The sequence below is a fragment of the Cygnus olor genome, chromosome 15 (genome assembly GCF_009769625.2).
Source record: "Cygnus olor isolate bCygOlo1 chromosome 15, bCygOlo1.pri.v2, whole genome shotgun sequence".
In the NCBI taxonomy this organism is placed as follows: domain Eukaryota; kingdom Metazoa; phylum Chordata; class Aves; order Anseriformes; family Anatidae; genus Cygnus; species Cygnus olor.
The window spans coordinates 4,576,812-4,591,427 of NC_049183.1; the positions used below are offsets into that span (position 1 = coordinate 4,576,812).

Below are 14,616 nucleotides of genomic sequence, written 5' to 3' on the forward strand. Positions count from 1 at the left end.
CTGCGGCTGGTTTCCTGCAGGTTTGTCTTGGGCTTGACCGACTGTCAAGCGTGAGAGCTAGCCCTCGTAGCCAGGCTTTTCATGTGGCTGTGGCATCAACAGGGCACCTTCCCATGGGGATTCCCGCCTGTCTTCAAAGTGAACAGCTAATGTTGCCGCTGCCACAGAAGCAGCAATTTCAGGGTCTCTCCTGTAATGACACCTGTAAGAAATTAGTCATCCCTGGGACTTCTTTCTCTGCCCGAAGGTTGGCTTGATCTGGAAGCATTGGGTTATGAAGGGAGAGGGCTGCACATATGCAGAGGAATGGTAGCTGCGCTGCCCAAAGAGCCAACATGGCAGGGATGGGCGCGTGAGGCCAGTGCTTGACTGTGGCATCCCCTTTCCGTGCCTCCTCATCCAAACGGATGTGAGAGGCTCACAGCAGCTCAAAGAAGGATTACAGAAATGATGCAGGAGCTGGTAAACGTGGCTAATGGTGGTTCTTAATGGCTTAAGAACTCAGCATGTTTCGCTTGGTGAGGAAGGTCATGAAGCAACACCTCTTGTGCGTGAGTGGTTACGGCTCAGGGAGGACTAAACCCCTCTGCTCTTGGTATCTGTAAACTTAGCATGTATCTGCTGGTTCAGCATCTTCAGCCATGAGATTGATCATTGACCTTAAGCCTTGCACAACCTCTTGAGATTGCAGGGTTCAGGCAAGAGAAAGCTCCTGTCTGCTCCCCATTGCTGGAGGGAGCCAGTCCTACAGACTCAGTAGTAAGTCACTGCCATCAGGGCACTGCTGTCACACAGTGGGGTGGGGAATGGTTTTGAACAGCAGCTGCTGACCATCCCATGTTTTTGTTTCCAGGAGAGAGTTCTCAGAGCTGCTGGAGAAGTTTGGCTCCCAGAGCAACACTGGCTCTGCACGGAGCTCACCGGTCCTGCATGGCAGCAGTGAGTACTGGTCACTGGTGGTGGTGCTCGGGGAAAACTGAAACCCCCTTTATCCCTCTGCCAAGAGAGTTTTCTTTATCCCAGTGTTATTTTGAAGGAGTTCTGATTTGATTTGGTTTGGGTTGAAAGAAGTGATGTCCTGCTCTTTATTGCAAGCATTGAGTGCATCCCCAGGCATGGAGCAGCCAGCACGGCTGGTAGTGCCTGAACAGAGTGAGGCAGTGAGCCAGCATCCACCTGAGGAATTTAGAGAGAATTGAGTTGGGGCCAGAACTGACTTCCAGATACCGAGACTCCACTTTAACATGCAGGGCTGTCAGCAATACCCATCTCTGCAGATGCAGCTTTCTACAGTGCATTTCAAAGCATTTCAACTATCGTTCATTTGATGATCATTATTTTCATTTGCAAAAGGGAAATGCTTAGTGAGACACAGCAAGGTTAACCTAAGCCAGATACCAGAATGTCAAAGCATGTGTGCATGGGGAAAGACGGTGTCTCTCTGGGTTGGCATCCCAGAAAGCTGCCAGCCCTTCCCCTGTGGCAGAGATACATAGGGCTGGCAGAGGGGTGGCAATCTCATTCTGGACGTGTGCTGAGGATGCTGATGGTGTCCTCTCCACGAATTACATGCTGTTGGCTTTCCCACATGGTTTTTCCCCCAAATGCTAGGAAGCCGGTGTCAGCTGTTGATGGCAGAGCAGAGTGGGAAGATGGTGCTGGAGTGTGTGCATGCTCTCTGGACTGACTCTGACCTTGCTGTTCAGGTCGATACCTGGAAAGCACGTCCTCAGGCTCCTCCTCGCGCTCCCAGAGCCCGCTGCTGCTGAGCCCGGCCAGCTCCCACGGCCCCTTCATCGGCAACCCAGTGCACACACCCCACACGCAGTACGTACAGCTGTGCCGGCCAGGCCCCCTTGTGCCGCGGTGTTGTGCCCCAGGAACTGCTGAGACCTGCCCTCAGCAGCCAGCAAGGCAAGGTGCCTGTCGCGCTTTGTCAAAGGCTTGTATCCACCGGGTTTGGTGAGCAGCTAGTAGCCAATTGTTGGGCCCTTTCTGTGCTTGGCTTCCAAATTTTTGTTCTTCATAAAGCAGGGGGTGCCCCTCTAAAATGTGTCCTCTTTAAGGTGTTTGTGTGTGCGGCAAAAAGCAAGGTGTTCCAGACCACTGGTCTGCCAGGAAGATGTCACCAAATGTCTTAACACTGTCTTAGGGAGAAAAACAGTGAATACTGGTTTGAAGGACTGCTTTGTTCATCCTTGCCTCTTCTATACCACGGCATCACCACAATGGCTCACTGTTAATGTGTCTGCTCCAGAGTGTCCCCTGTGTGTCCTCATCACAGCGGCAGTTTGCCTGTTCCTGGCAAACCCACCCCCCAAGAGCTGAAATCTCTCCCTCTGGGACAGTCAGTGCATGCAGGTGGTGGTCAGCCACGCAGCTGCTCCTCTCCCTGCCCTCTGCAACGTGGGCTTCCCACCAGCTGCAGGGACGGTGCCCCCCCCACCTCCACAGACCACACCACAAGCCGGGTGCCTTTGCGAGGTCACTGATGCCACCAGAAGGTGACTCAGGAGCACGTTTCCTGATGCCCTTTGTGTTGGTGTGAGCCGTGGCTGCCTGCAGACACCATGTCTCATGAAGTATGTGTTTTCATGTGGTCATCCAGCCCTTTCATATTTCACAGGGTCAGAGGTTTGGGCAGGCAGAGCTTGTTTTCCACAGTCTCATCTCCAGGGTGCGCGGGGTTGCCCTTTGCAAGAGGGACGACGTGAAGGGTGTTAACGGCGCTGGAGCTGGGACCATTCATCCCCAGGGCCCACAGCTTCTCTTCCTTTGCCAGTGTAAACAAGCCAAGTCTCTGCTAAAGAGAATCAGGCCTCACTGCAGAACCAGTAAATCCTCTTGCTAAATATCAGTTCTTTATTAGGGATTTGCAGAGGACAAATATTTGGCACCAGAGGTTTAAGCTGCTTGCACAGAGTGAGAGACCCTTACGGAGGAGAGGCCAGCTCATCTCCTTGGCAGCTGGTTTGGATAAACCAGACATCCTCGCTCCGTGGTTAACCCCCTCCGGGGGGGGTCCATATTTCTGTTTTTTAATAAGCCTAAGATGCATGGTGCATTAATGCGTGGCCTGTTGTTGGTGTGGCGGGGCATGGGCAGCACACTGCTCTTTCACTGGGGTGCTGAGCGCTGGGGATGGCACTGCTGAGCAGCGCGGGGCAGCTCCGTGCCGGCGATGCCCAGGAATGTCTTTGTGTCTGAAGCTAACAGCTGACACACAGCGGACCAGAAACCACAGATCGCTTGGTGAGTGGCTGCTGTGGAGATAAACTGAAAAGGAGAGATGCCACCTGCACCCAGCTCATAACAAGGAAAAGGCTTAATGACCTTCAGACACAACCGAATCCTTCCCAAATGCCTACCTGGTGCAGTGCCGCCCAGTCGCTCCCCCAGCCCGTAGGGTGTCAGTGAAATCCTTGTGCCCAAAAACTCTTCCTGTAAGTGGCAGCTCTCCCTCCCTGCACAGAGTCACGTGCCGTCGCCATCTCGGTGCCCGGCTGGGTCCTGCTCAGCAGGCAGCTCCTTGGGGCAGGCTCCGATTTCCTCGCTCTTGCCCCATTGTCAGCATGGCCTTGGCTGGGTGAGGCATTTGTGCCACTGCCATAAAAGTAGATCTCAGTGTGGTACTTATTGTTATAAAGATGTTTACAGGCTTGATTCTCAGGGCATCTTGCAAGGTTTTGAGTCCAAACCCTGGCTGAGATGTAAAGTCAGCTGTGTACCCTGAGCTTCACTTTGACTTTTGCTATTGGCTATTTAATGGTTGACCAATCTGTAAATTGCTCTCTGGTGATTTAGGCTGGGTTTGGAATGGTAACTACATCAGTCCTTTTTGTGCTTTTGGTTGTAGAGACAAGGATGCCAAATATATACATATATATATACTAGCTAAGACTTTAGTTTCTTCTTCCTTATTTCCTAAATGAAAACAAGTATTCCCCAACATTTGGGATTAAGCAAGCCAATTATCTTCCTAGAGACAAACAATGTCTGCTAAGAAACTGTAGTCCTCACCTCCTCCTTCCCAGGTTGGGTGGAAGAAGATATGCAGAGACAAAAAAGAGTAGGAGAAATTAGGAAGATCATACAGGGAAAGAAAATCAAGGAGAGATTGCACAGAGATATGGGAAAATAAACCAGGTTACCTCGAGTCACCTGCTAATGTCTCTCCCTTGCAGCTACTCCACTGAATCAGGAATCCAGAGCATTTCTATAGCAAAGTCCTCTGGCTTAGGGCTGACAATCAGTGGTGGATCCAACAGACCTGATGGTCCCATGGTTTACATTCAAGAGCTTATGCCAGACGGTGACTGTTACAAGGTAAGTCAGTGGAGAAACCCCCAGTGACTTTGCAATGGGGACTTCTCCTAGAAGTTGTAGCTCTTCTGAAGAAGCTTTTCTAAGAATGGATGAATAATGCATTATATGGACTAATGAAGATTTTTGTTGCAGGAGAAGGTGTTGGGCAGAGGGATATTCATTTCCAGTGCTCTGACTTTCTACCTCTTTGTTTAGGATGGTCGGCTCCGACCTGGTGACCAACTAATTGCTATCAATAGAGATTCCCTGGTGGGTAGCACACTTGAAGAGGCCAGAAAAATCATTACAAAAGCCAAATTCAGGTAGGCGTGTAGTGTATTTCCTGTCAACATCACAGTGATGTTGAATCTTAAGCAGAAACCCTTTGTGTCATACCAAAGTTTGGCTTCAGGAAGCATGAGGCATATTAGTTTTGAATGGCACTTTGAGATGGCTGTGATACGAGGAAATGTTGAATGCTTGGATCATCCTGAAGTGTAATGCAGACCTTCACATTGCCCTCACATACATCCCCTATCACTGCCTAGCGGAGTTCCACAAAAGAGCTGAAGTCCAAACAAGCAACCCAGTGGTGGTGATCCAGCCATGCTGGTGCAGGTTCCATGGCCTTAAGTGAGATTGTCCTGGAGAAAGAACCGTGGACATGAACATTTTGCAAATTTAAGTTATACTTTCTTGGTTAATCAAATGTCCTGTATTTATTGTTCATTTAAGACACGAGGGAAACACAGAAGTGGCCTTTATTCCTGGACGGGGACGGTTACATCCCGGACTGTCAGTTCATAACAACATTCCGTCACCACCGCCAAAGGCTGTGGGAAATGATCTGACTTCCTGCAGACTGAAGGTCCACGTGAGGTCCCCAGAGGTAGGCTGAAATTCATGTCTAAGACCACAGACATCAGTCTTGTGATCTTTTTTTGATCAGAAAACTCTGTTTTAGGGACCCCATAGTAGTCTTTCTGGGCTGTGGAAAGTCTGTAGTGTTGATGAATGTAGCCTCATTTTACAGCCAGGTATTTTAAATCTGAAATACTGTTTCTTCTGTATTGGGTTTGAGACAGCGAAGAATCGGTGGAGGTAAATGACAGGAGTTTCATCTCCAGGGCCTGCATTCAGATGTTTCAGACGTTTCAGGTTAAAAAAAAAAAAATCTGTGGATAGCAACCTGCATCTCATTCAACACAGCCATAGGGCTGGAAGGGATCGCAGGAGTCGGTTTGATCTAGTCTCCTACCCAAAGGCAGGAATGACTCTTTGTTCTTAAAGACCTCTGATGAGGATGAATCCGCAGCATTCCTGAGCAGCTCGTGTCTGTTCCTCACCAGCCTAATGATAAGACAGGCTCATTCTTCCTGTGTAGCCTAGCTCTATGTTGTGTTTGCAGAGGCGAGGGCTTGAGCTGTGCGTGGTGAGACAGGATTTAACCACACAACTCCCACAATAATTTAGGCCTGTGATTGGGTTTCGTGCCTTTGTCATTCCTTTCCTGGATTGCTGCAATGCCTGGTGTGTGTTCTGCCCTTTTCCCCATAAGCTTCCATAAGACAAGGCTGGATGGAGTTTCCTTTTGTACAAGCATCATTCCCAAAAGGTTTTTCTTTCCAGACCCTGTGTAGACACAGACTTGCAGGAATGGCAAGTACATGTTGCCTTTGGGTGTGCCAGGCTGCAGACATGTTTATGAAAGTCAGCCTTATCCTATACATATATAGGCTACTCATATGTATGTGAGTAGTATGGAGAGATCGTTCATCATCCAGCAGAAAGGTGTGTTTGTGCAGTGCTGTGTACCTATACGAAATCACACAGCTGACTGAAATTAATTTTTTCCTTTCCTCACTTTGTTGTTGAAAAATTGAACTTCTATTGAGGTCAGGGCTCCACATCAGGGAAAGCATGTTTAGGTTCCCATGTTACCCATCCGTCTGTCCTCAGCACCAGCTCCGTACCTCTCTTTCTGAGATTCCAGCTATGGATGCACTGTCTCAGTGGGCTCAGCTTATCTACACTGTGACTCTTTTCCCCACTTACTTGTGCTTCAGCCCGTGACCTGATACTTAAGAAAGGGTGGGCACCCATCTCTGCTTCCAGTCGTTCTCATTCTGATAATGAGGTGTTTTCGGTAAATAACTCAACTGGCCATGGTCAGAACCAGGAACTCACTGGTGTTTTGGACACAGAGGTTTAGAGAGGACCTCTATGGATAGAGCTCACAAAGTCAAACTCACCCGAGCTCTCAGAGTAACAATGAACTCAGGTTTTCTCTCTGCCAGATATCTGGAGCTGGCTCAGGGACAGACCTGCACCCAGAGCTGCGGGAAGTCCCTCGAGAGCCTCTTTTGGCCTGTCCCTAAGCCAGGACGGGGACATGGGGTGCTCTTGCTTCCTGCGGGCCAGTTGGGTTGCTCTCTCCTGATCTCCTGTGCTCTGCTCTATATTTACACCAACAGTTTCTGCTTAGATTCTGTGCCCTTTTGTCTTCTTTTTCTAGAATAGACATGAAAATCATTTTCCTGTGCCTTCTTTGTCACCAGACATTTGCCCACCAGAGCTTACTGTCTCAGGTAAGAGTCCTGCTAGTGGTTCTGTCTGTGTAGGTGGCCAACACGGCTTTGGCTCCTCAGTGCTGAGGATGCTGAAATTAATTTTGATCAGTATTTATACTGCTGTAGTGGAATCTAATGGTGCGATTATGACATTCAACCCACTGGGAGAGACGGAAGGTGGTTTACTCAGCAGCTAATAATTATGTCTATGTTGGTTTGTACATAATAGCAAAATTCTTTACTAAGGTATTCGGAGGACTGGAAATAGGAAACAGCACTTTTCCCATGCTCAGTGTGTAGTTCATTTGCAGCAGCATCTTTGTGCACATGCAAAGATCCGGTGAGACTTACATCCAGCAGGTCTCCTTGCAGGTAATGTTCCCGTCTGCTGGGAACGAGGGGTCCTTGGAGACACAGTATGGAAAATAGTGAGTTCCTGATAGCTGTACTGTACATGGCAGCCCCGGGCATTGTACAGGCATTGAGGTTGTTCTCAGTTGTTCAAACTGGAAAATTGTTTATAGGTGTCATTACTTCTGCCTGGAGGATCTTCCTTACCATGTCAGCGAGTCCCCGGCATGCCTTGGTTTCAGGGAGGCTTTTAGGTGGCCACCACCGACAGCCAGAGCTCCCAATGATGGGTCCTGGGCCATTGAGGCAATATAGCAATGAACTAATTGCTTCCTGACTTAGCTGAGGGATTTTATTACACTTTTTTTTGGTTGTTGTTTTAATGTGAGATGCTGGGGAGGCTTTGTGTCGGTGTTGTCATCCATGAAAGCAGACAGCCGGCTTTGAAAGAGCAGCAGCCAGGCTTGGAGCCTGGGCCAGGGACTGCCTGCCGGTGGGTGCCCAGCGGATGCCCTGGATATCCGCGTGCACGGAGCTGACAGCAGAGCCTCGTGGAGCTAATCCTGATTAGCCATGCACCGAAGGGTAACAGCTCTGCCCTTGAACGTGGGGAGCGAAGTGTTGGTGGCCAATCCAGCGGCCCCATTTATTACCTCTTCCTGCTTCCCAGCTGCTGGCATTAGCAGAGCGGATGAATGCCAGGATTAGGAGGATTACGTGTCTGCAGCACCTTGCTGCTGCTCGCCGTGCTCCTGCCCGGCAGCCGAGGAGGGTGAGAGGTGCTGGGGTGGGCCAGAGGCGGGCTCATTCAGCAGGACTGGGGTTCCCAGGCTGTAGAGCAGAACCCAGGCAGGGGAAAGGAGTTGATCCTTGGGCCAGTCCTGTGCCACTGGCACAAAGAGGGAGGGATTGTGCTCGGCTGGTGGCTGCTGGGTGAGCAGAGCTGTCCCGTACCTCCAGAGCCAGCCCTTTTCCCAGGGCACGGCACGGATCGTTATGGACATGACTTAATTGTGGGTTTCCTCCAGGGATGGAGGAGCACAAGTGCCAGGGCATGGCACTGGGAGTTGCGCTCTGCACCGCCGAGCTCTGAGGGCAGTGACAGCAAGGAGGAGCCAGCTGTCAGTAGCTGGTTCTTCCCCTCTTGTAACAGCTTTCAGCCCATGCGGCAGCTGCCCTTCCTCCTCTCATCAAAACCTTGCAGTTGCTCTGGTTGCAGGTTCCCTCTGTGCCTCGCAGTGCACGCAGCTCCTACCCCAATAATTTGCCCCAACGACTGGGGAGAAGGGTTCAAGGCTTTTTGCAGTCTCGGGGAGGGAAGAAGTCTTGCACCAATGTTTTTTCCACATTGCTCTTAATGCTTCGGTTCTCTATTCCACGGGTGTTGTGAAAGGCTGAGGCTGTATTTTATAAGATGTTGCTACTTGGCTTTCAGTTTTGCTCAATCAATTAGAGTAGACAGGACAGAAGCAGATTTATGTTTTCTTTTAAATAGATCACCTTAAGTATGGACCCCAAGACCCCAAAAACCTTGTGACTGGAAATTTCTGCAGTGGCCTTTTGGCAGTCCTGGGTCCCCAGGTGAAACACCCCGTTTTAAGCCACGAGGAAGCCCAGTTTCAGCATGGGTTTGTCATTCCCCCAGTGTCCAGTCCTTTCCATGGTGGCCTGGTTTGGGCTTCCAGGAGTGGATTTAAAAAAATCCCGCTCTTTGATTTTGCTCTGCCGCACAGAAATATATTTTATGCAGATATATTCTGCCCCAAATTGTGCTTAGCAGGCACCTCTTTCCTCTACCCAAGTACTCTTCCGTTAACATTTCCTCCTGGCTTTTCAGCGCCCACTTCGGCCCCCAGCCAGGGGGTGGCTGCAGGCACCAAGCCCAGAGTAGCGCTGGACCCCCACATCCGCCTCAAGGACGGCAAGCTGGAGCTGGTGAGTGGCCTCTTCTTCATCCCTCCCCCAGGGTGCAGTCTCCTTGCCTTGTTTTTGCCATGGAAGAGCTGCGGGGCCAACAAGGAAGGCCAGGAGGAGGGAACTGGGGAGCAATGCGCAGCGTGCTCACCAGATGAAGGACCTGGGCAGCTGTGCACCAGCAGGGGTGGCTGTCTGTTGGGATGTGACAGCCCCTGCTGTGGCTGTACCCCCACAAAGAGACTGGGACCCCCGGGGGTCTCGCTGGTGGAGCAGCACCTGCAGGCAGCCTGGGGTGCTGGGTCCCGCTGGAGGCCTGAGCCAGGAGCAGGTCGAGACCTTTCCATTTGCCCCAGTGGCTCACTGGAGTGTGGGAGGACTGCGCCAGGTATTAGCATTGGGGTCACTGGGTCACTTGCTTTCTGGAGGGATTATAAAGTGCAAAACTGAATAGAAATAGTCCAAGAGAATCAGCCTGGCTGTTCGCACAGAATAAAGCTACTGCACTTGCTCAGTGCTCTAATCTGCGCATGGTGTCCTACGCCGAGCAGGGCCTGCTGCTGCCCAATTCCTCGCCGTGAGGCCAGTGGGGCTGTGCTGGGGACAGCAGGAGCTCCGGCGTGCAGTGCCCTGAGTGCCGATTTCCCTCCGGGCATCACGCTGCTCACCCACTGCAGTTACTTCATCTAATCATTGAGACAGAGGCATCGCAGCTGAGACCAAGCTGTGTTCATTACCAAGTCTCAACTCTTCAGCTGAGTTTGCTGGGGGATGTGTCCAGCCTCAGAAACTCCAAAGGGAGAACCGGGTGCAGTGAAACATCCCCATCGTGGCTCGAGGGGCGTTTGGGGGAATCACGGCTCCTCTCAGCCACCTCTGGGTGCCGCAGGCAGCTCAGAAGCCCCGGGGGCTGCGCCGTGTACGTGCGGAGCTGGGGGAGGGCAGCAGCCCCCCGGCCCCCTGGGTCTGCTCTCGCTGCCGGGTGACCTCGGGCAGAGGAGAGGCCGCAGTGCTGGGCTCCAGGCGGGGCTTTCAGCTTTTGGAGGAAAATTCACCGCGAGGGCACCGTCCCAGGGCAGGAGCGGAGCTGCCCATTTGCTCACCCAAACCCCCGGTGAAAGGCAGAGCGCCCGCAGGGGGCCGCGCTCCCCGCTCTGGCTGTGGGGTGCGTGGACCTTCCCCCCCCCCCCCCCCCCCGGGGTGCTGCGGGTTTTTGGGGGGCGCGAGGGAACGCCCCGGCCACGGCCCGATGCGGGGCACAGGCGGGCATCTGCTGCCACCCTGCGGCAGCTGCCGCGCTCGCCTCCTCCCCGCCAAGCTGCACACGAGCTTGCAAGTTTTCTCCTAAACCTTCCCTTCCCTTCCCTTCCCTTCCTTTCCCTTCCCTTCCCTTCCCTTCCCTTCCCTTCCCTTCCCTTCCCTTCCCTTCCCTTCCCTTCCCTTCCCAATTCTGAGATCAGCATTTAAGATTGCATTTTCTGCCACGTGTATAAAACCAGCTCCTCTTCAGTGGGAGGAGGGTGGACGCTCGCCATCCCCTTCTAGGGGACTCCAGCGCTGGGAGAAGGCACCACTGCGGGCCTGGGTCAGGGGCGACACGGCCGGGACGGAGGCAGGGGGACCCCTGCGAGGGGGAGCTGCGGGCTCAGCCTACGGCAGCAGAGAGAAAGAGCTTTAGCTTTAGCTTTGGCCCATTCCCAGGTTCTCTGCTGAGCCTGACGTTGTCTTTTAAAGCCTTTTCCTTGCTGCCGCTGGCACCAAGTGGCGTTTGCACAGGTTTAGCCACTTCTGTGCAGTGCCCAGGGGCTGAGTTGATAAGTATCAGAAGTCAGTGCATCATGCATAATAAGAGAGCAAAAGGTGCAGTGAGAGACAAAATGTTTGAATGTCTCTCGTTGCCGCAGGAAATACTCCGTGAATAGCTTTTATCTCCTCAGTCCCAAGCACAGTTCCTGGGCAGAAAGCAGAGAGGCTGAGCTCCTGGCAGCTGAGCATTGCTGCAGCTCCACAGGCTTTGATAAAGCTCCTGCCCATTTGTAATAGCTGCAAATCTGTTTGCCACCTGTACAAAACATTCTTGGAGGGCCACGAACCCGTCCCTGGCTTCAGGAACAGGCATTTCTGTGCAGGTGTGGGAAATGAGAGCCTGGAAGTCCAGCCCAAGCCTGCTCCTCCAGGAGATGATGCCTGGAGAGTCGCTTCCAGGAGAAAGCGTTGCTTTCTACTTCCTAGCAGTGCTTTCCCAGCGGTGTTTTTCATGCAGTTATTTTTATTAACCGTTCACTGTTCCTGCTGCAGGTTCTGCAGTACCTCGGTTTGGAGGTTACCGAGGAGAAGAAGAGGCAGTTGCGGCAAACTTTGACCACGGACTCGCAGGGGACGGTGGCCTATGGAGGTGAGCAGGCAGCTGCCAGCAGGCTCTTAGCTTTTGTGCAGCTTTGCTGATGGCTGAGAGAGGAGGCAGGCACCTGCTGAAAGGCAGCAGCTTGGCCAGAAGCTCCCTGCCGGGCACTGCTCACAAGCAGTTACAAGAAGTCACAAACACCTCGATGCCTCCTCCCATCCTCGGCGCAGGCTGCGTGTGTCCCACGCGGCCCCTCGCAACGGGCTCTCCTCCACACAAAACAAATCCTGATGTTCAGACCTGTCCATTTAACACCCCCCTGCAGTGCTGAAGCCATTGATTTGGATTTTTTTGTTTAAATCAAAAACATGAGAAATGCCAGCAGGCAAGGTGGGTGACGTGGGTCAGAGAAATGGTGCTTGGGATTGAAATTTTAGAACTCTGAGAACCACAGTGAAAACTGCAGGTATGTGGGGGAGGGGTTGTCTTTTGTTTGTTTGTTGTTTGTTTTGTTATTTAGAAGTACAATTTTTTTCCAATTTGACATTTTTTCACTATTTAAAAACAAAAACAGTCTGGTAAAGGTTATCAGCAACTTAGGAGTAATGGCCTTAAAGTAAAAGAGGATAGATTTAGATTAGATAATTAGGAAGAAATTCTTTCCTGTGAGGGTGGTGAGGCACTGGCACAGGCTGCCCAGAGAAGCTCTGGGTGCCTCACCCCTGGCAGTGCCCAAGGCCAGGCTGGATGGGGCTTTGAGTGACCTGGTCTGGTGGGAGGTGTCCCTGCCCATGGCAGGGGGTTGGAACCAGATGGGCTTTAAGGTCCCTTCGCACCCAAACCATTTTGTGATTCTATCATTCTATGAACTTATTTGAGTTTGCTGGGACCATCAAAGAACTGAGAGAAGATTCTTTGGTATCTCTAAACTTGCTCTGCCTGTCAGTTGGGATTTCCCTAAACCTATGGCGTTTTCTCCCCCAAAAGCAGTGCTTTTCTCTCCCCTCCCTGCAAAAGCCACCTCTTTCTCGCAGATCTCCTCCAAGCGCTCAGGGACGTGATGCAGGACGAGCTGGATGAGGCCGGCCTGGATTCCAGCTCTGTGCTCTTCACCCAGCATGAGGTGGCCAGTCTGCTGGACACGTCGGCGTTTCACTCCCCGGTGAGTCAGGCTGGCACTCAGGCCACCCTGGCTGCACTGTCCCTGGGGAAGCAGATTTTTGTGGGGCTGTGCAGGGGCGGGTGTGCAGGGTCGCTTAGAACACTACTTTTCTTGATACATAAATACATGGGATTCTAAGGGAAAAGCTATATTCTCACGTTCTGATTGTTCTTGAGTTATACAAAGAAGGGAGAAGGATCCCTTAATCATTCTTATTATAGGAAATTATGTAAAAGAGTCCTCTGTTTTAATAAAGCAGCAACACCACCTATGGGGTGATGTGAAGGAAACAGCCTATGTCACTCAGAGTGATGCAGGAGAATTAGCCATAATTAATCAATCCCAACTAATTTCACTTGGCTCAAAATCAAAATTCACTGTAGCACAGCTGTTCCAGCTATGTCAGGGATCAGAGGCAGAAATTCTGGTGGGTGAGGGGAGGGTATCCTTCAGCTGAATTATTCAGTGTGCCTTTCAATCCTAAAAATGCCAACACCTTTTCCAAGATTAATAGTTATTCTGGGTATGGAAAGCAGTACACCTGTGATCTAGCCCCATGGTTTTGGTAGCGCACGAGTGGTACTTAACGCAACGCTGCCTTCTGCCTTGCAGACCCTCAACTCACTCAGCTGCAACGGCAGCGAGGAGCTGGAGCAGCTGCAGCTGGAGATGACGGACCTGCGGCAAGAAGTCCGACGGCTAAAGGTGGAGCCTCTCCTCCCAGCAGACTCCTCGGCTGGTGCCTTCTGCTGGCACTCTCTGGTCGTATGGGAGGGCTGTGGGGTGGCCTGTCCTTACTGAGGGGTCTCCTCTGTACCAAGCAGGCTCCCACCCACTCCTCTCCTTACCTCCATCTTTCTCTCAAGCTCAAACGAAAGCTTATAACTTAAAGAGTATGCAGCCACTATTTTCTTTTGACATTGAGGAAGTACATTTAAAGCTGTGACATCTTGTAATGCAAATAATTCAAGCCCATGGCTGATAGAAGCACCTTGCTGCACAGCTGCCAGCATCGTGGCTGCGTGCAGCGGGGACCCCACGCGCATGCAGGTCGCAGCCCACCAAGTGCGGTAACAGGGCAAGAGCACACATGGCTGCTGCCGTCTGTATTGCTCCAGGGGTAGGAGCTAAAAGAGCAGGGCATCTTCTAGAGGATGTCCTGTTGCTTGTTGCTTCTAATCTGGTGACTATTTTCCCTAGTCTCTCCTGAAAGAGGTGGAAAACAGTAAGAAGTCAATGGAAGATGAGCTTCAGCGGCTGAACCAGGTTAGTGGAGAGCTCGTTGGATGTGTCTCATGATGTTGGTTTTACTTCAACACCCTCAGGCTGTCCCTGACCTGGAAAGGCTGAGCCGTGGGGGCTCTTCCTGCCTGCGTCCCAGCCTCCGCTAGGACAGGGGCTGCCAGGGTGGGTTTGGTGCTCAGCGGCCAAGGGGGATGCAGTGCATTGACCACAACTTCTCGCTGCTTCCAGAAAGCCCTGGGCTTTCTCTCTGAGAACCGAACGCTGCACAGCAAGCTGCAGATGGCTGAGGTTGTGCAGAGACAGGCTCACAGCGCAGAGCAGGACTACGAGGAAGTGATCCACTTGCTGGAAGCCGAAATTGCAGAACTGAAGCTGCAGCTGGCAGGGAAGAAAGCAAAACATGTGGCCGAAATAGAGGTAATGCAACCCCTGAGTCTGGGAATAAAAGACTAGTGGGAGGGGAAAAAGCCTACCCTGCTGACCCTTCTTCTGGGGGTTCTATCCCCTTCTTCATTTAAAGGAGAAAATGGACATAGCATATACGTTATTTGTCATGTATGACAACAAGGCCAGCACAGTCTTTGGGTGTGTGTTATAATTTGTACGATTACCACCAGCCATTCCAAGAGGACTGTGGTTTTCTGCTTGTAGAAAATGCCATAAGCTGATGTTGCCAAAAGCCGAGGCTGGAGTTTCATCATCTCATTTCTGTTCTTCTCTGGCCC

The 14,616-nt window shown here is 51.6% G+C and overlaps 1 protein-coding gene across 4 annotated transcripts in view; it reads left to right on the plus strand.

Annotated features, from left to right (window-relative positions):
- The window catches only part of LOC121078287 (syntaxin-binding protein 4-like), a 49,918-nt gene that overhangs the window by 29,864 nt on the left and 5,438 nt on the right, over positions 1-14,616 (plus strand). For all 4 annotated transcript variants that reach the window (XM_040574288.1, XM_040574289.1, XM_040574287.1 and 1 more), the window contains 12 exons: positions 854-939; positions 1,707-1,827; positions 4,185-4,326; positions 4,522-4,628; positions 5,041-5,194; positions 6,821-6,893; positions 9,064-9,161; positions 11,439-11,535; positions 12,519-12,646; positions 13,259-13,351; positions 13,847-13,912; positions 14,120-14,308. In XM_040574288.1, coding sequence (XP_040430222.1) covers positions 854-939; positions 1,707-1,827; positions 4,185-4,326; positions 4,522-4,628; positions 5,041-5,194; positions 6,821-6,893; positions 9,064-9,161; positions 11,439-11,535; positions 12,519-12,646; positions 13,259-13,351; positions 13,847-13,912; positions 14,120-14,308 — 1,354 coding nt within the window. The remainder of the gene's footprint in view (positions 1-853; positions 940-1,706; positions 1,828-4,184; positions 4,327-4,521; positions 4,629-5,040; positions 5,195-6,820; positions 6,894-9,063; positions 9,162-11,438; positions 11,536-12,518; positions 12,647-13,258; positions 13,352-13,846; positions 13,913-14,119; positions 14,309-14,616) is intronic.